Here is a 24,178-nt window from a genome sequence, read left to right as displayed (position 1 = left end):
CACTCAGTGGGGCCCTTTTGAATTAAGAATTCATGTCTTTTTACAAATATCATAGGATATCACTTATGTGTGGAATCTAAAAAATGATACAAATGAAACTTATTTACAAAACAGAAATAGACTGACAGACGTTCGAAAACAAACTTACGGTTGCCAAAGGGGAAAGGTGGGGGGAGGGATAAATTAGGAATCTGGATTAATAGATACACACTACAATATAAAAATAGATAAACAACAAGGACCTAGTGTATAGCACAGGGAACTATACTCAGTATCTTGTAATAACCTATAATGGAAGAGAATCTGAAAAAAGAATATGTATATATAAACTGAATCACTTTGCTATACACCTGAAACATTGTTGTAAATCAACTATCTCTCAATCAAAAATAAAAAATAAACATTATTCACACACACACAAAAGAATCATGTCTTTCTTCAGCTCTGGGAAATATTCTCTATTATGCTTCAAGTCTTATACTTCCCTGTGCTCTCTCTGATCTCCCGTTCCGGGGCTACAAATTCCATGTATGCTGGAATTTGGTCTGTCCTCCAGGTACCTCACCTTTTCTCACACATTTTCCATCTCTATGTCCCTTTGCAGTATATCCTTGGAAAGTCACGGCTCAGATTTCCAGCTCATCAGCTCGTTCCTTAGCTTTGTCTGTTCTGTGTTTTCAGCCCATCTGTTGAGCCTTTTATTTTCACAGTCATACATTTCATTTCTAACATATCTAATTTTTTGATTTCATAATATTTCTTATGAGTGAAAAATTCTATCTCTTTAAGGACCTTTAATTGTGCTTGAAAAAACTGTCTCCATATTTGCTTCATTAATTGTTTTTCTTGAAGTGTGATTTATTATCTGTTGAGTCAGTGCCTTTCTTTAGGGTATTGGCCTTTTTCTTAAATAATTTGAAATTCTTGGCCATTTGGGGTTTTCCATTAGCTTGTCTCTGTTTCTCTGTTCACTGCTGCTTTGCCTCTTGGAGGGTTGGTGGTATAGGATAAAGAATGTGCAAGAATTCAGTTGTCTGACCTTGAGAGGGTCCCTGTTTCTTCTGGAGGTCCATCAGCCTTTGAGGCACCCATTCTGACCACACCTGCCACAAAAACAATGAGTTCAATCTGCCTGATCTTGACACCAGCCGGGATAGGGATCCTGGTCTTACCTGTCTGGCTCCTTCTACCATGGTCTTTGACAGTCACCTCTGCTGCTCCTATGTTGCACCCACCTTGAGCCCCAGTCTTCCCTGCGTGTTTTGGACTGTGCTTCCTCCTTCAATTTATTCCCATGTGCTTTTAGTCTCTCAAGGGATTCCTCAAAATATCTGGCCACTGCTTTTTGTTTTCCAATGCTGTTAGGACTTAATTTTTATTTTATTTGTATTTTCTGCTTTATTGAGCTCCGATTGACAATTTAAAAAGTGTTTTATTCAGGTTGTACAACTTGATTTTTTTGGTTTAAAACATGATGATTTTAATTGCATATACATCGTGACTGATCACCATGGATTATTAACACATCTATCATCTCAATAGCTACCTCTTTTTATTGTGTGGTGGTAAGAACACTTAAGATCTATTCTCTTAGCAAATTTCAAGTATACAATATGGTATTATGAACATAATCACTATGTACAGATCTAATCTGTACATTAGATCCCCAGAACTTATTCATCTTATAACTGAAGTTTTGTATCCTTTGACCAACATCTCCCCATCTCTACCCATTCTCCCCCTCCCCTGGCAACCACCTTATTCTACTCTCTGGTTCTATGAGTTTGACATTTTCAGACTCTACTTATAAGTGAGATCATACAGATGTTTGTCTTTCTCTGTCTGGACTTACTTCACTGAGCATAATGTCCTCTAGGTTCATCCATGTTGTCACAAATGGTAGGGTTACCTTTCTTTTTTATAGGTTGAATAATTGTATTCCATTGTATAATATACATTACATTTTCTTTATTCCATTTTATCTGTAGATGGGACACTGAGGGTTGTCTTCCATCTTGGCTGTGTGAATAATGCTGCAGTGAAACGTGGAGGTGCAGATATCTCTTCGGGATACTGAGTTTGTTTCCTTTGGATAGATACCCAGAAGTGAGATTCCGGATCATATGGTAGTTCTATTTTTAATTTTTTGAGGAACCTACCATAATGACTGCAACCAATTTACATTCTTACCAACACGTACCAGGGTTTCCCTTTTCTCCACACCTTCAGCAACTCTTGTTGTCTCATGTCTTTTTGATAATAGCCATCCTAACAAGGTGTGAGGTGATATCTTATTTTGATTTGCATTTCCCTGATGATTAGTGGATGTTGAGCACCTTTTCATATACCTGTCGGCCATCTAGATGTATTCTTTGGAAAAATGTCTATTCAGATTTTTTTGGCCATTTTATTGGATTATTATTATTATTTTTTGCTATTGAGTTTTATGAGTTCCTTATATATTTTGGATATCAATCCTTATCAGATAGTTTGCAAAAATACCAAGCTCCCACAAAGGCATTTTTGTTTGAGAATGGCTGCCAATTATTGCTACTGAAGGGTACTGAGTAAGGGATCTCCTCTCCCACCATCTTGCCGATGTCACAGTGGGGGACTTATTTTTAGATTTTCAATATCTAGGATCTGGAGATGGGAGGGGGAGGTGTCTGCCATCTTGATCCAATCACCATATTGTTTGCACATGGTCCCCTCTTCCCCGCTGCAGCCCCAGCTCAGGCCTCCTCAGCTCTACACACTGCACCAGAGGGGCTTTTCTAAAATCAGACCCATCTGAGTCATTCCCCCACCGCACCCACCCCCCAGTCCTTCAGTGGCTCCCCACCAATGTCATAAGACCCACCTCTGGCCGGTTCCCCGCCTCTCCTTTCTCCTGGCTACTCCCCTTCCTCCAGCCTTCAGGATGCTGGTCCCTGGGCGCTGCAGTCCGTCTCCACCAATGTGCCCTTGCTCACCCTGCTCTCTTCCTCTGTGAACTGTCCCCCCCTCATTGCCCCCACACTTGGGTCTGCTGACTCTGACCTTTCAGCTCTCAGCTGATTGGCCTTTCTTAGGACCTGGGTTGGGGGCCCTGCTGGGTCCCCATAGCTCCTGTGCTCATCCTGTGCTTGTTCCTGTGACCCAGTGTTCCCGTGTGTTCTCTTTCATCTCGCCGAGCGTCTTCCCCTCCAGAGTGGGATTTCCTGGCAGGGGGACAGCCTTTATCACTGATTTTGCACGGAGTGTTTGAAGACTGAATGATGCTGGGGCTTGATGGCTGGGGGTGTGGGTACTCTCCCTTCCCTTAGACCGGTACGCAGGGTCTCAGTGGGCCCCTTACCCAGGAGCACCGTCCCTCAGGCTTGTGGAGGGGCCCCTCCTCGGCCCGCACGGCCTTTTGATCCACAGTCGGCACCTCAGGAACAGGCAGGACTGACCTGACTGTTGCTCTCCCCACAGGCACTGGTGCCATCACACGGTGACACGGACGGTGTCCTGCCAGGTGCAGAACGGCTCAGAGACAGTGGTCCAGCGCGTGTACCAGAGCTGGCCGGTTGCCCGGGCCCTGCGCCAACCTCGTGAGTAAAGGCCGCGGGGGCTGACCAGCTCTGCCTTGCCTTTCTGTTCCCTTGGATGAATCCAACCCTCGCACAGCTGCTGGGATAGGGGGGTTGACTCTCGGAAACAGAGTCGGACACGCATTTATGGAGCACCTTTTGTGTACGGGGCATGGGGGGTGTGCGTGCGCAAAGATGAAAGGGACATGCTCCCCACACGGAAGAGTCCTCACAATCCGTGGGTATTGATGAGCAGAAGGGCCAGGTGAGGCCCCCCTCACACACCACCCACAAGCCCCGCCTCTCAAGCCCCGCCCCCTCATAGGCCCGCCCCCACAGCCCCCACCCACCTCAAGCCTGGCCCCTTTCACAGTCTTGCTCCTCTCGCCAGTGCCTTCCTCTCCCAGCCCTCACCAGCTCCTGGACGTTCAAAAGTGAGAGCTTCTGAATGAATGACCATACCTTCTGGGTCTCTGAGACCCACCTTGCAGTGCCTCGTTGTCCTCTCCCCCTCCAGGCCCTGCTCCCAGCTCCAGGGACTGGCTTCCCTTACGCCCTCACCCCCAAACCTCTCCAGCCCTGCGGTTTTCTGCCTCAAAGACCCTTCCTCATCTCTGCCTGGGACCACCCTCCTCAAACTCCAAATCCCTTCCCTTCTGTGTTAAGAGAGCTCTTTGTGCCCTCCGCTGAAAGGACTTACTGCATGAGGTCTGTACTAGGCAAGGTTCTCCAGAGAAACCAGAAAACCAATAGAATAAGTGTGTGTGTGTGTGTGTGTGTGTGTGTGTGTTGGATATTATATATAGGAGATGGAGAGATTTTTTAAGGATTGGCTCATGTGGTGGTAGAGGTTGGCGCATCCAAAAGCTGCAGGATAGGCTAATGGGCCAGAGACCCAGAGAAGAACTGATGTTGCAAGAAGAAGGCAGAAGGAATATCAGAAGGCAATCAGCTGACAGAATGTACTCTTCCTCAGGGGAAGTCAGTCTTTTTTCTGAAAGCCTTCACCTGATTGGATGAGGCCCACCACATTATGGAGGGTAATCTGCTTTACCTCAAAGTTTACCACCTCGATATTCATCTCATCTAAAGAATACTTTCCATGGCAACATCCATTTGCATTTGACCAAATATCTGGGTACTGTCGCTCAACCAAGTTGACACATAAATTAACCATCAGAGGGTCATCATGAGTTTGGATATGTTTTCATCACCAGAGATGGAGAATGAGCCCATGAGTCAGGGCCTGTACCCACACAGTGCTGCCCCCTATAGGGCTCACCGTGGGAGCTGACACCAGAATCAGCCTGCAGCATGAATTAGTGGGACCCACAAATGTGGCAGAGAGTCTGGTCCTGGGCCAGAATTATTATTGTTGTTTTTATTATGAAGATAGTGATATATACTCACTGCCAGAAAAAGTTCAAACATTCAGTAATAACTGAATAAGGTAAAAAATGAGCAGTCTTCCTCTCCCAATGCCACCTCCAGAATCCCATTATTAATATGTCATTCCAGACTTTTTCTCCACTTATATGTATATATGTAAATATATTTTCTTTTCTTTTTGTAATTTATGTTTTATTGAAGTATAGTTGAATTACAATGTTGTGTTAATTACTGCTGTACAGCAAAGTGACTCCGTTATACATATGTATACATTCTTTTCATATTCTTTTCCATTATGGTTTATCACAGGATATTGAATATATTTCCCTGTGCTATACAGTAGGACCTTGTTGTTTATCCATTCTATATATACCACTTTGCATCTGCTAATCCCAAGCTCCCAATTCCCTCCCCACCACCCTTGGCAACCACCAGTCTCTTCTCTATGTCCCTGATTATAAATGTATCTTAAACAAATACTAAATGATGTTATTTTGTTCTACAACTTGCTTTTCCCTCAGAAAAATATTTTGAAATATATTCCCACAGAGCCACCTCATTTTTAACAGCTGTGTAGTATTCCACTGTAGAAAAGTATCATCATTTATTTCCCATGTCCTCAATTGATGGATATTTAAGTGGTTTCCTAGTTTAGCCATTCCAGACTATGCTTCAATTGCATCATTATATATATTTTAATACTTTTACAAGTGTTTTTAAAAAAATATTTATTTATTTATTTGGTTGCACTGGTTCTTAGTTGCGGCAGACAGGCTCCTTAGTTGCAGCTTGTGGGCTCCTCAGTTGTGGCATGCATGTGGGATCTAGTTCCCTGACCAGGGATTGAACCCGGACCCCCTGCATTGGGAGCATGGAGTCTTAACCACTGGACCACCAAGGAAGTCCCTACAAGTGTTTTTTTTTTTTTTTTTTCAAACTTTTTTTGGGGAACAATTTTAGATTTACGTAAGTGTTGCAAAAAATAGTAAACAGAGTTTCTGCATAACTTTTCCGTTCACCCAGCTTCCCTGTCTTAGTCTGTTTGGGCTGCTATATCAAACCACCATAGACTGGGTGGCTTAAACAGCAAATATTTATTTCTCACAGTTCTGGAGGCTGAGAAGTCCAAGATCAAGGTGCTGGCAGATTCACTGTCTGGAGAGAGCTCTTTTCTTGGTTCACAGACAGCCCTCTTCTCAATGTATCTTCACATGGCAGAGGAGATGAGGGAGTTCCCTGGGGTCTCTTTTATAAGGGCACTAATCCCATTCATGAGGGCTCCACCCTCATGACCTAATCACCTCCCAAAGTCCCCACCTCCAAATATCATTACACTGGGGATTAGGTTTTAACATATGAATTTAGTGGGGTGACACAAATATTGAGTCTATAGCATACCCCTAAGATTAACATCTTCTGGGACTTCCCTGGCAGTCCAGTGGTTGGGACTTTGCCTTCCAATGCAGGGGGTGCGGGTTCGATCCCCAGTTGGGGAGCTAAGATCCCACATGCCTTGTGGCCAAAAAACCAAAACATAAAACAGAAGCAATATTGTAACAAATTCAATAAAGACTTTAAAAATGGTTCCACATCAAAAAAAATCTTAAAAAAAAATTAATGTCTTCTATAACCATAGTACAGTTATCCAAGCAAGAAATTAACCAACAATGCAATACTATAAACTAAGACCTTATTCAAATTTACCAAACTGTCCCACTAATATCACTTTTCTGGTTTTTTTCCCCCATTTTCATTTAAGTTGCCATATCTCCTTAGTCTCCTCTAATCTGGGGCCATTTCTTAGTCTTACTTTGTCTTTCACAAACCTTAACACTTGTGAAAGTACTGGCCAGTTATTTGATGGAGATTATGCATTTTTGGAAAGGAGACTGTAAAAGGCATGTTATACCTTTTCTCAGGGCATCATATTAGGAGGTACATCAATCAATACTGGTGATGTTAACTTTGATCACTGATTAGGTGGTGTCTGCCAGGTTTCTCCCACTGTTGTGTAATTATTTCTCCCTTTGTCATTTATAAGTATCATTGCGGGGAGATATCTGAGTCTAGCAAATGTCCTGTTCCTCATCCTACTTTCATCCAGTAATTTTAGCATCCATTGGTGATTCTTGCTTGCCATAATTATTATTATGGTGTTGGCCAAATAGTGATTTTCTATTTTCATCATTTTTTTAGTAGTAGAGGTTCTTAAGTTGGGGTCCGCATGGTACACAAGTGTTTTTTATATTCTCATTCTGCAGGAGGGATGGCTAAGTAAATGGATACATCCATTAAAATTGAAGGCAAAGGACTGCTTTTTTAAAACTTTATTTTATTTTAAATTTATTTATTATTTATATTTTTATTTTTGGCTGCGTTGGGTCTTTGTTGCTACGTGCGGGCTTTCTCTAGTTGTGGCGAGTGGGGGGCTACTCTTCCTTGCAGTGTGCATGCCTCTCATTGCGGTGGCTTCTCTGTTGCAGAGCACGGGCTCTAGGCGCGCGGGCTCAGTAGTTGTGGCGCAACAGAGTTAGTTGCTCCACGGCATGTGGGATCTTCCTGGACCAGGGATCGAACCGTGTTCCCCTGCACTGGCAGGCAGATTGTTAATCACTGTGCCATCAGGGAAGTCCCTAAAGGACTGCTTTTAAATGCTGTGTTAGAGGGATGGCCAATGGATCATAATGAAGAAAAGATGCTGACCCCCTTTCCTTTTCAGCAGAGGGCACAGAGACCCGCCCCCCGCCTTTCCCCCCCTCCCTCATGTCCCCGGAGCCGAATTCCAAGAACCTCCTGCCTTTCCTATCATCAGGGAGCGTCAGATGCCCAGGTCACCACCCCCTGATCCTGGGAGCATCTTCTGAGAAGAGGGGTCTTTGGAGTCTGGTCTATAAGTGGACCTGACAGTGTGGCTCCTGCTCAGTGTTGGAGTGGCCGCCCTGCCCTTCAGACAACAAAGCTGCTGGTTGGTCCCAGAATTCAGGCCACTGAGAAGCAAGGCTATGCCTGTCTCACAATTCCGACCCCACCAGTCTCGCTTTTTGCAAGTGGGGAGCCAAGCTTGGAAGTGGCTCTTTACAAGACATGGGATTTGACTTCAGCAAACTCATATTGTCTTTGGAGTTGAGGCACACGAAGAGTTTATGCCTCGACTTTAGCCACAGTCCCATGTGTTGGGTGCACCCCACAGTCAGCTCCCAAGGTGGAAGCAAAAAAGAGCACGTACGCATGTGCGCGCACACGCACGTGCCATTGTATTGTATTTGGGTTTAGAGAATGAACTGTCAGGATTCCCTTTACTGAAAAAACCTTGGAAGGAAGGGAACAGTGGGCTGGCTTTCTTAATGTCAAATTACAGCTTGAGGTTTTATATTTTCTAATACAGTAAGGCACCTTTAAGAAAAGCCAAACGAGGCTAAGTACTGAATTACTGACCTCAACTGAAAAATGTTTAAATGATCATTAATTTTCACAATGCCCTTTACTTTATGGCTTAAGAGATTACAGGAATAATGTTTCAGAAGCATCAGGGTCTTGTCTTTGGGGTGGGTGTTTACAGGCCTTTCAGGGAGGCCTCTCCCTCTCCTTGGCATCAGGAGCTGAGAACAGAATGTTCAATCAGAGCAGACGTGCATTTGTCACGAGCCTTCCCTCTGCCTTCAAGACTTAGCCAGCAGGAACTTTGTTAAGGAAAACTTAATTCCCATTCTTTCAAGGAATTCTGTATTTCTGATGTAATTGTCATTTCTACTTCTGTTATTGTTATTTGTTAAGGAAGGAGGGGTTACCCCACTTTTCTTCCTCACCAGTAACTCATATCTGAGTTAGAACTGGGGTGTACCCCCTTTGTGGTCTCCGGCCGCTGGCTGGGCAGGAGGGTGGCGGGTTGCTCCCCGGTGACCTGGGGTATCACGTGCATCCTGCTTTCAGGTCCCAGTTCTGCTGGTTTCACATACGATGCATTGTTTTTGTAGCAGCCACCTCACTTGTGTCCCCACGTCCCTCCTGTCCCCCTCCAGTTCCTTCTGGCAGATCATGGCACGACCCTACTCCAAATCTTCCAGAAGCTTCCATCTCACCTAAAAGTCCACACCTCTCTCTGCGGCCAACCAAGGTCTCATGTGACATGGACCCTGTTCTCTTCCTGACCCCATGGCCTTTCATGGGCTGCCTCGCTCCCTGGGCTCCGGTCACACGGACCTTGCTGGCCTGGAGGCTGTATCCCTCCTCGGAGTTTCACATTTGCTTGTCCTTTTGCCTCGACTGCTTTCACCCCGAGCAGCTGAAAAGCTGGATCTCCATTACGTGATTCAGTTCTCTGCTCCAGCGTCTGTCTTCCTCAGCCCCCATAATTCTCCAGCCTTTATCCCACTTAATCTTTTTTTTTTAATTTATTTATTTTATTTATTTTTTAGCTGCGTTGAATCTTTGTTGCTGCACATGGGCTTCCCCTAGTTGCGGCGAGTGGGGGCCACTCCTCGTTGCGGTGCACAGGCCTCTCATTGCGGGAGCTTCTCCCGTGGCAGCGCCCGGGCTCCAGGCACACGGGCCTAGTAGTTGTGGCACGTGGGCTCAGCAGTTGTGGCACGCGGGCTCAGTAGTTGTGGCATGCGGGCTCTAGAGCACAGGCTCCACGGCATGTGGGATCTTCCAGGACCAGGGCTCAAACCCGTGTCCCCTGCATTGGCAGGGGATTCTCAACCACCGCACCACCAGGAAGCCCTATCCCACTTAATCTTATTCTTAGCATTTGTCACTCTCTGACCCACAGTGTTCGTCCTGTGGTCAGCCTGGTCATCGTCTGCCTGGCCCTCTAGCCTGGGGCTGGGGGAGGGGTGGGGCTGTCTTACTCCCTTCTGTACCCCCAGTGCCTAGCGTTCAGGGGCTCAAGAAACCTTGAAAAAGCCTTACCGAATTGATGGTTCTATGTCGGGAGGATTGAAATGAGATCAAAGTTGTCAGAACACTTTGAAATCGTGCACAGCGAGTGCGTTGATGGTGAGCTGTGAGCACAGATCTCTATGGAGCAAAGTTCTTGTCTTCTAAACCGGTCTGCAAACTTGCGATGAGGAGATGGAGGCTCAGAGAGGCAAAATGACTTGCTCAAGGTCACAAGGAGAGTCACAGCGACTGGGTTGGGTTTGATGCTGGCCCATCAAGCAGGCCCCATTGGGTTGCTCCTGAGGTTTCAAGGCCCAGCTCCCTTTTCCCCCAAATGAACATTTGTAGACCTCCTCCTGTATACAGGCCCTGAGGCTCCCAGGAGAGTGCGGGTGAGAACACGGACCAGTTCCTGACTTGGAGAGATGACCGTGGGGCTGGGGAGGGGAACACTAGTCAGAGCACCAGAGTAACAAGTGCACAGTTATGTCTGTTCCTGGTGCTGTGTGGAGACCGAGTGGGGCCCAGACCCGCGGGGAGAGCTTTCCTGAGCTGGGGCATCCTGTGAGGGGACTTTTCCGAGGTAAGAAAGAGCTCCAGGGACTGCCCTGGTGGTCCAGTGGTTAAGACTCCACACTTCCAACGCAGGGGCAGGGGGCATGGGTTTGATCCCTGGTCGGGGAACTAAGATCCCACATGCCACGTGGTGTGGCCAAAAAATAAAGACAAAGCTCCAGACTGTATAGCCCTGTCTCAGTGAGATTATTGTTTCTTAGCCTAATTTTTTAAAGCATACTTTTACAGTTTTCTTAAGAGTCTGCATGCTGCAAAAGTCTGTGTGCTGGGCTGATTACCCAGAGCAGAGCCTCAGGGTGGGAGGAGCTTGGGAGGTCCCTGGGAGCCCTTTGAGGCAGAGACTGTGTCTTATGCATGTTTTCCTGTGTCTCACAATACCTTGGGCTGAAAACAATAGATGACATTGCTGAAAGAGGCTTCGATAACAGGAGCCTATTAATCTCACAACAATCTGGAAGAGGTGCTTCCGTTTGGGCCGATGATATGCTCAAGATCTCGGCCTCCTTTATCTTCCTCTCTGCCAGCCCCTGTGTGTCTGCCACATGGTTCCTCAAGATTACAGAAGGGCGGCAGCAGCTCCAGGCATCACGTCTCATATAACAGTGTCCCAAAAAAGGAGGAAAGGGGATTTGGCACCGTTTTTTCCTGTCAGAGAGGATTGTCTTTTCCAGAGCCTTCAGCTAATTCCCCTGAAGTTTCATTGGCCCGGATTTGTCCTCTCAGCCTGGGTTTCCCCACCTCTAAAATGGGAGTGATAGAGCGCTCCTTAAGAGGTTGTTGGAGGATGGTTTGAAGTTCAGTGGGGGAAGTCCTGCACAGACCCTGGCTTGTAAGAAGTGCTCTGGGAATGCAACCTGAGGCCGGGCCATGGCTCAGCTAAGAACAAAAACAGACTCACAGATACAGAGAACAGACCTGTGGTTGCCAACGGGGAAGGGGAGTAGGGGAGGGCAGGAATGGGAGTTTGGGACTAGCAGAGGCAAACTATTATATATAGGATGGATAAACAACAAGGTCCTACTGTATAGCACAGGGAACTATATTCAATATCCTGTGACAAACCATAATGGAGAAGAATATGAAAAAGAATATATATATATATGTATAACTGATTCATTTTGCTATCCAGCAGAAATTAACACAACATTGTAAATCAACTATACTTCAATAAAATTTAAAAAATAAGTAAAGAAGCAGATCCCAGGAAAACCACCCCAAGTCAGCTCCCAGCAGGTAGTTCGGGCCTGGGCGTGCTCTGAGCTTGCATTTCTCACTCTGAGGTTAGGGTGGCAAACCCCAGCTGAACCCCCATAGCCACCTTGTGCTGTATTCTCTTGTTTATAATCCTGGCTACTCAGCTGTGTCTTGCCATATTTCAATCCGTTGTTCCCTTCATTTCTGGAAATATTTTGGATGCTTTATTTGTGTTCACACAGAATTTTGCCACAGAAAACAAGATGGCGCATGACTGTGGCGTGATCAGTGGCAGATTGCCTCTCCCAATTCTCCATTTCATCCCTCCATCTTACCATCCCTTTGATCTCTAGGACATGAACAAATCCCAGATTTCTTACCTTTTTTCTTTTTTAAAAAATTGAGACATAATTGACACACAACATTGTGTAAGTTTGAGTTGTACAAGTTGATACATTTATATATTACAGTCTAATTGCTGCAGTAGCCTTAGCTAACACCTTATCACGTTACATCAGTATCTAGATTTCTGGTCACGACGACACAAGAAAGAGAAAGAGGGAGGGTGACTCATTCTCACGAGAGCTGGTGCAAAGTTGTCAAGATCCCCGTGAATGTTTTGGTTGGGGCTGATATAGTTTAGCTTGTGCACAATGTCCCCCAAACGTGTCATCTAAGATGATGTGATCGTGTTTGAACAGATATTTGTCCACATTTCACTGGAAAAGGAAGAGGCTGTTCTCACCATTGCATACTAAAGACACCCAGGCTCCCCCCAGTGCTTTTCTCCTCCCTTATTTCCTTCTTCATTTCTGACTCTTGGAGGAGTTTTCCTTTTGGTCCTGGGAATAATTCACCTGCACTCTCTTTCTCTCTGTGGCATTTTGTTTACTTTGTTCTATGCATCTCATGCCTCCTTGCCATCCTTATAGCCTGTTATGGGGGTTGGGGGGTATACAGTAAGGTGGGCTTCAGAGTCAGAAAGACCAGCTGTGTGACTTTGAGCAAGTTACTTGCCCTCTCTGAGCCTTATTTCTAAAACGGAGACAATGCCTGTCTTGTAGGGCGGTTGTTAGGATTCCAGGAGAGAAAGTGCTAGTTCGTGCTGTGTGCGTGATGTGTTTTGGGACATGCTAATGACAGTTATTTGTTAACTGTTATTTTCCCTTGGCCAGTGAATTCTTTCTTTGCCTTGGAGGTCCAGCTGCACCCTCCCAGCAGAAGTGATAAGTCCTTCAGTTATATTCCCCCAGGATCTTATTTGTCCTCTCCTAGAGCACAGCTGGACTTGTTTTAGTTAATTGTCTGCCTGGCCATCTCTCCTCTTGCTGGAGTCTGTCCCTCGAGGGCAGGCGGTGTCTGCTGTTCACCCTGAGATCCTCTGGGGGTTTTGTGTCTGCCTGGAGAAGGTTATCACGAACTTGGTAAAGTTTTGCCTACATCCCCCTCCTTTCTGCTACCTGCCCCCCACTCCCCCACTGGCTGGGGTGCTCCCACCCTATAAGGAAGGGTTTCCCTCAGCTGGATCCCTTCACCAGAGGTGTGACACACCTCAGGGGAATTCATCTTTAACTGAAGACTCCTGGACCAGGCTTCACCAGGTCCTGTGTAGAATTGTGGGCAGTCGGACCAGAAAAGAATAAACATGACAAGGAAGCTTGTAGAACCCTAAACGTCCTGTCTTCTTCTGGCCGTGTTTGGAAACGGGGCTCCATCCCAGTTCCCTCGTGTGGCTGTGACAGTGTGACCAGAAGGGAGGACATGGGGCCCCAGCCTAGTTGTCAGGAGAGCGTGCCCGAGCCCCGGTGGAGAAGGGTTGGAATGTCCGGGTTTAACCTGGCTGTTGTCTCGGGCAGTGAGCCTGCTGGTGGGAAGGGCTGGTCGGTGGGCGGGGCCAGGAAGTGCTCTGGGTGGCACGTGATTGGGCGCCGCCTGGGGAGGGGAGGGGCTGCTCTCTGACCCGTGTATCTGGAGCCTGTGGTCCAGTCAGGAGCACTGTCTTCATCGCTGGTTGTTTGCTGGTCTCCTCCTCCCTTCTCCCCAGTTTGGGTGCGGAGTCTGGGCCCGGATGCTAGGCCGTCCCTCTCCCCCGACTCCATTCACTCACCGTGAGCTCGATCTGGAGTCGAACTTAATAAATGGATGCTGGTGGGCCTGCCCCATCACCTGGACACGGCTGTCCACGGGCGTCCCCTCCTTGGAGTCCAGGAGATATTGGGACCTTCTCCTGGGGCACACAGGCTGTGCCGTGTTCCCACCCCTAGGATCAGCAATGGCCTCGTCACTCTCCTAGAGGTGCGCTTAGCTTTGCCTAGAAATAGGTAACATGATTTGGGCTGCTCGGAAAACCCCTGTCCCTGGATATCCCTTCCCAGGAGGCCTGGAATGTCTTGTTTGTTCACTCATTCATTCATTCATTCATTCACTCATTCATTCATGTTTGCCTGGAGGCCGGCTGCATGCCAGGCCCTGGCCAAAAGAGAGCGCATGGCTATCTGTCTCTCTTCAAAGAGATGACTCTCCAGGAGCGAGGAAGGATGGTTTGAATGGTGGCTGGGGTCCAAGGTAAGCCAGGCACTTCATCCTGACAGGGGGCTTGGGAAGGCTCCTGGGACGAGGTGACATCTGAGCTGAGGCAGGGCCTCGCAGCAAAGAAACAGAACAGCTGGTGGCCACGATGAGAGGGGCTCAGGGGCTCCAGACCCCTGCATGGGACTGGGTGATGACAGATGAGGGGGGCCCATGAAGCAGGGGTGGGGGGACCACAGGCCCAATGCACTCAGCTGAGGAGTTGGGGCTTAGCTGGTCCTTCCCTTCGATTCTGCAGCATCTAGTCCAGGAGCTTTCAGTTAAATAGAATTATCTCCCCACCCCTCCTGCCAAGACAACTGGCTGAGGGACTGCTTTCTCCTTTGATGGGAGCACCTTGGGCAGCGAGAGCCCAAAGCAGGAGGGAGGAGGCAGAAAGGAGCGTGAGCTGGGTGAGAAGCCCTCTACCCATCACATCTGTGCCTGGGGAGTGTCCTGCTGGCTCAGAGCTCTGGGTTTTCTCGGAGGAGCAGACTGGCCACGCTCTACCACCTGAGGAGCCGTAGGAGATGGAGCCGGACCAGGCATGATGGGGGCCTACCTGCACCCCCTCCCCTACCCCGCAGAACAGAGTGCCTGGGTCCTAGGGCCCTTCTACCCAGGCAGAGGGGACCCTTTAGGGAGGCCACTCTGGCCCTCCTTCAGCCATGCCCATCCTCATGGGGCAAGGAGTCCATGAGGCCAGGGGGATGTGTCCATCTGGAGCCTATGCCCCGCTTCTAGACCATTCTCTGGGTACCTGGCTAAACAGCCCTGAGTGGCTTCCAGGCCTGCTCTGGCCTCTTCCTTGAATCTGGGGGACGGTGCCTGTGGTGGGTGCACCCCTAGCCTTAAGAGGAGGGTGAGGGGTGGCTATTTGTGGGAGTGAGGATCATGGATGGAGCTGGGACGTGCAGGCTGGGTCCACACACCAAGTGTGGGATGGAGCTGAGGGTAGGAAGAGAAAGGGGTGGGGATCGGGGTCTCACTTGTTTCATTTGTAAAAATGATGTGTTGTATGAAGTTATTGGGGGGATTCAGTACTGGGGCGATGGTATGTGTAGGCCAGTGTCTTGCTGGTGATATGCTCTTGGTACGTTGGCTACGACTCCCAGAGAAGAGGTATAAATATCAAGTGACTCATGAGGGGACACAGAGCTGGTTTGCTGCCGAGTGGTTGGGGCACCTGCACCAGCGTCCTCCTGCTGCCCATCTGCTCAGTGTGAAGTCTGGGCTGGGGCCACCACAGGGAGAAGGGGTTTCTGCAATTCTGCAGAATTAGATTTGGGGATCAGCGGGGCCATAATCCTTGGTGGCGCCTCTCTTTGCTGAGCGCTATGAAGTCAGCACATTATCTCATTACACCCCGATGACATTTTTATGACAAAACTGTTCAAGTGGGGGAAGGGAGGGTGTGGTTGTCAAAACATGAGTGTAACAGAATCTGGGCACACTGAAGCCGATTTGGAATGCACTAGAGGACTGGCATGTGTCCCCAGTCCCTCCCTGTGCTCCCACCCACTCCCCCGGGAGCTCCACGTAGGCCTCTTTGTGTTTGTTCATCCACTCAAGCGTCTCAACAAATATTTATTAAGGGCCTACTTTGTGCCCGGGGGGTAATATGATGGTGAGTAAGACCAAATCCTCTCTCTGATGGAGTTTCTATTCACGTAAATATGAAAACAAGAAAAAAATATTCCCTCCTAACGAGTTCAGGAAATTAAAATAGGGTAATGACTGAGTATAAATCCGGGCTACTTTAGAGGACATGGGAGAGAGATTCTTTGAAGAGATGACGTTGATGCTCAGTCATGAATGGTGAGAAAGAGCCTCCGTGTGAAGATGGGGTGGAGATAGTTGGTGCAAAGGCCCTGAGGCAGCGAGGTCCCAGATGAAGGAACAGAGAGAAAGGTCCGTGTCCAGAAGCAGAGCAGGTGAGGAGGATACAGAGGCAGAGACTGATCTCAACAAGCCTCAGTTTGGAATTTATTGTAAGAGTACTGGGACGTCATTGAAGGTTTCAAGTACTGATGATAAATGTCTCGATTTAGGTTTAAAAAAAAAATTAAACTTTTTATTTCAACGTCATTGTAAATTCATAAGCAGTTGTAAGACAGTTTAATTGTGTTAAAATACACATAAATCAAAATTTGCTGCCTTAACCATTTTTTTTTCTTTTGGCCACGCCACATGGCATGCGGGATCTTAGTTCCCCAATCAGGGATCGAACCCGCGCCCCCTGCAGTGGAAGCGTGGAGTCTTAACCACTGGACTGCCAGGGAAGTCCCGCCATCTTAACCATTTTTAAGTGTACAGTTCAGCAGTATTAAGTACGTCTATACTGTTGTGCAGCCATCACCACCATCCATCTCCATAATTCTTTGCACCTTGTAAAACTGAAACTCTATACCCATTAAGCAATAACTCCCCATTCTCCCTTCCCTCCAGCCCCTGGAAACCACCATTACCACTAATCTGTTCTCCATTTCTATAATTTTGTCATTTCAAGAATGGAATCATACAGTATATAACTTTTCAGGAATGGGTCTTTTTATTCATAATTCTCTGGAAATTCATCCAGGCTGTTGGGTGTGTCAAGAATTCCTTCCTTTTTATAGCTGAGTAGTATTCTGTAGTATGGATGTGCCACAGTTAGTTTAACCACGTGTCTGTTAAAAGACATTTAAAAACAACTGGGTCGTTTCCAGTTTGGGGCTATATTGAATAAAGCTGCTTTAAACATTCGTGTACATTCAAGTTTTTGTGTGAACATCAGTTTTTATTTCTTTGGGTAAATGCCCAGTAGTGTAATTGTTGGGTCATATGGTATTTGCATGTTTAGTTTTTAAAGAAACTGCCAAACTGTTTCCAGAGTGGCTGTACCATTTTACATTCCCACCAGCAAAGTCTGAGTGATCCAGTTTCATGCATCCCTGCCAGCATTTGGTGTTGTCACAATATTTTATTTTAGCCATTCTGTGTAGTCTGTTTAATTGCGGTTTTAATTTGCATTTCCCTAGGGGCTAATAATGTTGAACATCTTTTCATGTGCTTATTTGTCATCCAGATATCTTCTTTTGTGAAATGTCTCTTCATGTCTCTTGCCCATTTTCTAATTGGATTTTTTTTTTTTTTTTTTTTTTGGAGGTTTGAGATGTCTTTATATATTCTAGATACTAGCCCATTGTCAGATACGTGGTTTGCAAATATTTTCTCCCACTCTGTGGCTTGCCTTTTCATCTTCTTAACACTCTTTTGCAGAGTAAAAGTTTTTAATTTCAACGAAGTCCAGTGGATCAGTTTTTCATTTTATGATTCATGCTTTTGGTGTCAAGTCTAAGACCATTTTCTCCTATTTTTTTTTTCTAAAAGTTTAAAGTTTTATATTTGACACATAAGTCCGTGATCCATGTTGGGTTGGTTTTTGCATGAGGTGTGTGATTTAGGGAGAGGTTCATTTTATTGGTCTATGGATGTCCCAGCTACACCAGTACCATTTGTTGAAAACATCCTTCCTTCATTGAATTGCTTTTGCATGTTTGTCAAAAATCATTTGGGCACAATTGTGTTGGTCTCTTTCTAAGTTCTCTTTTCTGTTCCATTGATATGTGTGTCTATAGTTCTGCCAGTATCACATGGTCTCGATTGTTGTAGCTATGCAAGTCTTGGAATCGGGTAGACTGATTTTTCCCACTTTATTCATCTCTTTCAAAATTGTTTTAGCTACTAGAGTTCCTATGTCTTTTCATATAAACTTTAGACTAATTTTGTCTATATCTACCAAAAATCTTCATGAGATTTTAACAGGAATTGCATTAAACCTGTATATCCACTTGGGGAAAATTGATATCTTTATTACGTTGACTCTTCCAATCCAGAACTATGGATTTCATTTATTTAGATTTTTTTTTCATTTATTTAGATATTTTTTGATTTCTTTCATCTTTCTTCATTGATTTCTTGGATTTCTTATAGTTTTTGGCATACAAGTTCTATTCTTTTTTTTTTTTTTTGGAGTGATTGTAAATAGGTTTTTTTGGTACAGTTGGTAAAATTGTATTTTTCATTTTGATGTCCATGAGTTCATTGCTATTATATAGAAACACAGTTGATTTTTGTATGTTTATCTTGGATCCTATGACCTTGCTGAATCCATGTATTAGTTCTGGGAGTTTTGGGGTATATGCCTTGAGATTTTCTCCAAAGACAATCAAGTCATCTGTAAATAGAGGCAGTCTTGATTCCTCCTTTCCAACCTGTATGTCTGTTATTTCCTTTTCTCAACCTTTCACTGACTAGAACTTCCAGAACTTATAAATGAGTGGAGAGAATGCTTTGTTCCCAGTTATAGGGGGAAGGCATTTCACCATCAACTATAATGTTAACTGTAAAGTTTTTGTACATGTTCTTTATCAAGTTGAGTAAATTCTATTATTATTTTTCTCAGAGTTTTTATCATGGGCACTGAATTTGGTCCAAAATTTTTTTTTGCATTGATTAACATGGTCATGTGATTTCTTTAGCTTGTGAATATGGTGATTACATTGACTAACTTTGCAATATTGAACCAACATCGCATCCCTGGAATAAACTCCACTTGGCCATGGTATATAATTTTTTAATGTAATACTGAACTCTGTTTGCTAATATTTTGTTAAGGATTTTTGTGTCTATATTCATGATGGATATTGGTCTGTAGTTTTCTGGTTTTGTACTGTCTTTGTCTGACGTTGGTATCAAGGTCTCATAAAATAAGTTAGGAAGTGCTCCCTCCTCTTTTATATTCTGGAAGAGATTATATAGAATTGGTATTAATTTTTCTTAAACATTTGTTAGAATTCTCCAGTGAACATCTGGGTCTGGAGATTTCTTTAGGGGGAGTTTTTCAGCTACAAATTCAATTTCCTTAGTAGTTATAGGGCTATTCAAATGATCTATTTCATATTGAGTGAGTTGGGGTAATTTGTGTTTTTTGATGAATTGGTCCCTTTCCTCTAAGTTGTTAAATTTATGTGTATCATGATCTTCCCAATGTCATTCCTGATATTGATAATTTGTGTCTTCTCTCCTTTTTTCTTTGCCAGTCTTGCTAGAGGTTTATCATTTTAAAAAAAAATCTTTTCAGAGAACCAGCTTTTGGTTTCATTGATTTTTCTGTATTGTTTTTCTCTTTTCAGTTTCATTGACTCCTGCTCTTAGGTATACTATGTCCTTCCTTGTGCTTGCTTTGGTTTTATTTTTTCTCTGCTTTTTGGAGGTTCCTGAGATGGGCTGATTTAGGTTTCAGAAAGATCACTGGCTGCTGAGGGAAAAATGGACACAGGCTCAAGATGATGGCGGGTGATAGCTGGGGAAGTGGAGAGAAGTGAGTGGATTCAGGAGGTGTTCTGGAAACTGAGACGACAGGAGTGTCTGATCACTTATGGGTGGGAGCAATTTGGGATAACCTTAAATTGTTGGTGTGAGTGGCTGGCTGGCTGGTCATGCCGTTCATTGAGTTGGGGACACTGACCGGAGGTCACCCCTAGGAGGCAGAAAACAACAGCTCTGCTTTGGCCAAGTGAAGTGTGAGATGCCTATGGGGCATCCACGGGGAGAGGGGTATCCAGCAAGAGGTTGATTTTAAAAGTTTGGAGTTCCAGGAAGACCCTGGGGCCATACTGAATTTCATGGATTCTCAGATGCCATTGGTTTGGAAGAAGTGCATTATCTTATGATCACTAAGAATGTTGCTAATTAAGCTATAGTGCACCATCAACTGTTACATGAATCCCAATGTCAGAGATGTTAAAGTGTCACAGTATGTGCATGTTAGAATTGGGGAAACTTGATGATTGAGAATCACAAGCATTTTGATGGTATTTAAAGCTATGGAACTGGAGGTGAACTTGGGGATGAATAGATGGAGAAGGGGTGCTGGTCCCGGAACAGTCTGGGCCCCAGCCTCTGAGATAGGGCTAAGGAGATGAGAAGAAGCAGCCAGGTCAGAAGGAGCATCAAGAAAACCCAGTGTTCTGGGATGAGACTTTTGGGAGGGAGACTGTGAGTCTTTCAGTGCTTCTGGGTGGCCAATGGGATGAGGGCTGAGGAGTGACCATTGGATTTGGCAATGTGGAGTCACTGGGGACCTGGCAACTGCAGTTTTGGGGAGTGGTGAGGATGGAGGCTGAGATGGCGTGGGTGGAGGAGAAAAACGAGCGGTGAGGAAATGAAGATCCGAAGGATAGAAAACTCTTTCAAGAAGTTTTGCTGTGAAGGAAGCAAGAAATGGGGCTTGGGGGACTTCCCTGGTGGTCCAGTGGCTAGGACTCCGTGCTCCCAATGCAGGGGTCCTGGGTTCGATCCCTGGTCAGGGAACTGGAACCCATATGCTGCAACTGAAGACCCCACATGCCACAACTAAAAGATTCCTCATGATGCAACTAAAAAAAAAAAAAAAAAAGAGATCCTGCATGCCGCAAGGAAGAGCCCACACGCGGCACCGAAGATCCTGTGTGCCACAAGTAAGATGCAGCGCAGCCAAATAAATAAATATTAAAAAAAGAAGAAATGGGAAAGAGGGGATATATGTATACATATTGCTGATTCACTTTGCTATAGAGTAGAAACTAACACAATATTGTAAAGCAACTATACTCCAATAAAAATTTTTTTTTAAATGGGGCTTGGTAGCTGGAGGGGAGTAAGAGGTCCAGGGAGGTGTTTTTTTGGTGTGTTTTTAAGGTAGGAGATACAGGAGCATGTTTGTAAACTGCCAGCAATGACCTGGGAGAGAGGGGAGGCGGCTGGTGAAGGCGAGCAGAGGGTGGCTATAGGAGCAAAGCTGCCCGGGGGGTGGGGGTGGGTGGCGGTGGGGGGAGGTGGGGGAGTGAGGGGTTGGGGGGAGTTAAGGGGTGTGAGAGGAGTGGGGGGTGGACCCGGAAGGGAGGGGGAGGGCCTTGTCAGGGCAGCACTAGGAGAGAACGCCGGGGTGGGGGGCACCCATCACCCATGCGGGTCCAACCATGTGACACCCAGACGGTCTGATTTCGGGGCTGACTCTTTCCACCCATCCATGAACACCTCAAAGGCAGGACCACAGTGTCCTCATCCCAGAGCCTGGGCACATTAAGCTGCTTAACAAATGTTCATTAAAGAAACGTATCCATCCTCTTGTTGAATGAAAAAAAAAAATTGTAATACAACTGTGTCCCGCTTGGATTTTCCCATTCCATGATTTTTTTATATTGGGTTTTTGTAGTGTGTGTGTCTGTGTGTGTGTGTGTCTGTCTGTCTGTCTGTCTGTATGTATGTAGGTGAGGGTGGCACCCAAACCTAATGTTCACATACAAACATGAGCCCCAGAGGATGGTGCCCGGCGCCCAGTCAGTCCAAGCTGGTGTGGAGCGGGGTCCTGCCGGGCCGGGTCTGGTCTCAGGACCTGCAGCTCTGACTCGGGTTTCTCAGATCATGCGTTTGGTCTGTTTAGCTGTTTGTTTGGTACTGAATGAGCACTTAAGCGCCAGGCACTAGTGTGCAAAAAGATCACGGCCCCTCCCTCTCAGGGTTGGGGGGGGGCGAGTGGAGGGAGGGACATGTCAATCAAAGACTCACAGCTATGCGGGGGCGGAGGGTGTCCTGCTATAAGACCTGGTTCTGGGGTTTCCCTGGGGGGCATTTGAGCTGCGATCTGGGGGATGAGGGGATTTCGCTAGGGGAGGGGGTGCAGGTCAGGTAAAGGGAACAGCCGGGGCAGGGGAGCGGGGTGGGGTGGGGGGAGTCCCTTCCCTGCTGGCTTCTCCTCCTGGCTTGTAGTGAGGGGCTGGACCGGGACACTTCCCTGTGAGGGGCCTTCAGAACCAGTGGAGAGGACTAGGGGTGCTGCCCCTCCCTGTGCCTCAGTTTCCCTTTCTGGGAAATGGGGATAAACGCCCCCGTCTTGCTCTGGGGTGGAAATCACAGCCCTGGCTGTGCCTGGTTCACTGCTGCAGGATGTCGCACGTTTTCGTCGCTGCCCTCCTGCCCTCTCGAGCCCCCGCTCAGCTGCTGGAGGGGGTGGGCCCCAGGGCCAGACAGATTTGGAAGGAGGAACCCCAGGGCCTCGGGGGTTAAGTTTTCCTCGGCCTGGCTCTCCTGCCCTCGGCTCTCTCCCTGGCCCCTCCGAGCTCTTTGATGGCATTAGAGCCAACCTTTTCCAGATGTGCTGAGCCGAGGGGTTTGCCGGAACTTCATCTGCCTCCGCCAGACGGCCCCCTGCCAGGCCGCCTCCCCCCCTCTGGTTGGGTTGCCTGCCGCCCTCAAGGCCACATGAAGTCCTGGACTTAGTGCTTTCTTAAAACGTGGCCTGCTTTCCTGCCCCTCCTCGGCCAGCCTGTGTGGTTCGAGAAGCCCACGATGTGTCCACCTCCCCCCCGACTGGACCGTGGTCTTGGTCTTGAGTGGGAGCGGCGGCCTGGGCGGGGGACACTGCCCTCTGGGCCTTCTGTCCCTTCCGTCCGCACTTGGGAAAGACTAGCTTGGACTGTGGGGAGGCCAGAGCCTGGAGGACCCTGCCGGCTGCCGCAGAACTGCGGTGGGACAGCCCATCCCCCTCCCCGCCGGCCCGCTGCTATTAATCAAGAGATTAATAATCTCCTGCCTCCCTTTCTGAAACCCCCACTCCCGTTTCCTGTTGAGTCTCCAGTCTGTCTCGGTACCTCCCAGTCTGGTCCTCCTCGTGGTGGTCCCTGCTGAGGAAGTGGGGCCGGGGCAGGAGCCGGGGCCTGCAAGCTGCGGTGCCCAGTGAGGGAGGGAGGCCCCCCGCCTCCACCCGATGAGGTCTCTGCCCTGGCAGAGTCGTTCCCAGCAGGCAATGCCCAGACGATGGCCCTGTCCTGGCACCCACTGAAGGACCTCATGATGCTGTGGGGACATGGCCTTTGGATGCCAGAGAGCCATGGCCTGGGCTTACACACCTCCAGTGACGGGCATCTCACCCCTCCTGGAGCTCTTTCTTCATATTCCCTCTCACATGACCTTGTGCACCCAGGGCCACCTTTGAGGACACACAGGACTCATCTGCACCCTATCTAGGGCAGTCACTGAGTGGCTGGAGGACTGCGGCCAGGACTCTCAGAGCACCTCATGACCGCTGTGCTCACTGGGAGGGTCCCGGGGGCGCTGCAGAGGACAAGGTCCTCCTCTGACTCCTGGGAGGGGTCGGGGGGGCAGCTTCGATGTGTTGTTGAGCGGGAGAGAACATGGGGCTCCCATCAGGAGGTCTGGTTCAGTCAAACCTCTGCTGCTTTATCACCTGGAATCTGAGCCCCTCTTTGGCCTCAGTTTCCCCTCCATCAAGTGCGGCCATTCATCCCTGCTGGCCCCTCTTCCTCGGCCAGCCTCCTGACCCACTTCCTCACCTCGCATCTCTCCTGTCCAATCCGGCTGCTGTGCCAACACAGGTGGGCTCTTTCTGGAAGGCAGATCTGATCATGATGTTCCTCTGAGCCACGGTGCCTGGGTGGCTTCCCCATGGCCAGGAAAAGGGTGGTCTCCCCGTGGGTACACAAGGCTGTCTGTCGAGGGGTGGAAAGACTGTATCAAGTCTTCTGTTTATTTTTTAATCTACAAAATAAAAGAGAAATTAAGCTCTACTGTTTTTTATACATGCAAAGATGGTAAATAATATGCGTATATATACATGTATAAATTAATAGACTCTCTTGCAGGCTCAGAAATATGTTACTGATCAGGAGCACCCCCGGATGCCTGGAGAGCATGGCCAGTCTCCACGGACGCAGTGCAGACTCCTTGCCTGCACTACAGGCTTTCACAGCCGCCCCGAATGCCCTGTCTGCCTGTCCAAGCACTCTGCCCCCCAGATGCACCAAACTTCACCCAAATTTCCTGGCTCTCCTGGTGCTGGTTGCCTCCTCACCTTTTTAGCTCAGCAGAGCTCCCTCAAGTGTCGCCTCGTGTGGGAAGTCTTTGCTGGGCCCTCCTGGTGGATGGAAGTGACCAAGCCCTGCTCCCTCTCCCTGCATCCATCAGTTTCCATG

At 47.3% G+C, this 24,178-nt stretch overlaps 1 protein-coding gene across 1 annotated transcript in view; it reads left to right on the top strand.

The window, feature by feature from the left end:
- Positions 1 to 24,178, top strand: part of COL26A1 (collagen type XXVI alpha 1 chain) — a 173,450-nt gene that overhangs the window by 40,619 nt on the left and 108,653 nt on the right. Inside the window, 3 exon segments of the mRNA XM_036827463.1 lie at positions 3,457 to 3,547; positions 3,549 to 3,575; positions 21,871 to 21,875. Of these exon segments, the coding sequence (XP_036683358.1) occupies positions 3,457 to 3,547; positions 3,549 to 3,575; positions 21,871 to 21,875 (123 nt within the window).

This window comes from Balaenoptera musculus, chromosome 15 (assembly GCF_009873245.2).
Source record: "Balaenoptera musculus isolate JJ_BM4_2016_0621 chromosome 15, mBalMus1.pri.v3, whole genome shotgun sequence".
In the NCBI taxonomy this organism is placed as follows: Eukaryota; Metazoa; Chordata; class Mammalia; order Artiodactyla; family Balaenopteridae; genus Balaenoptera; species Balaenoptera musculus.
Note: the sequence above shows the minus strand (reverse complement) of the source record. Positions and strands in the feature narration are given on the sequence as shown.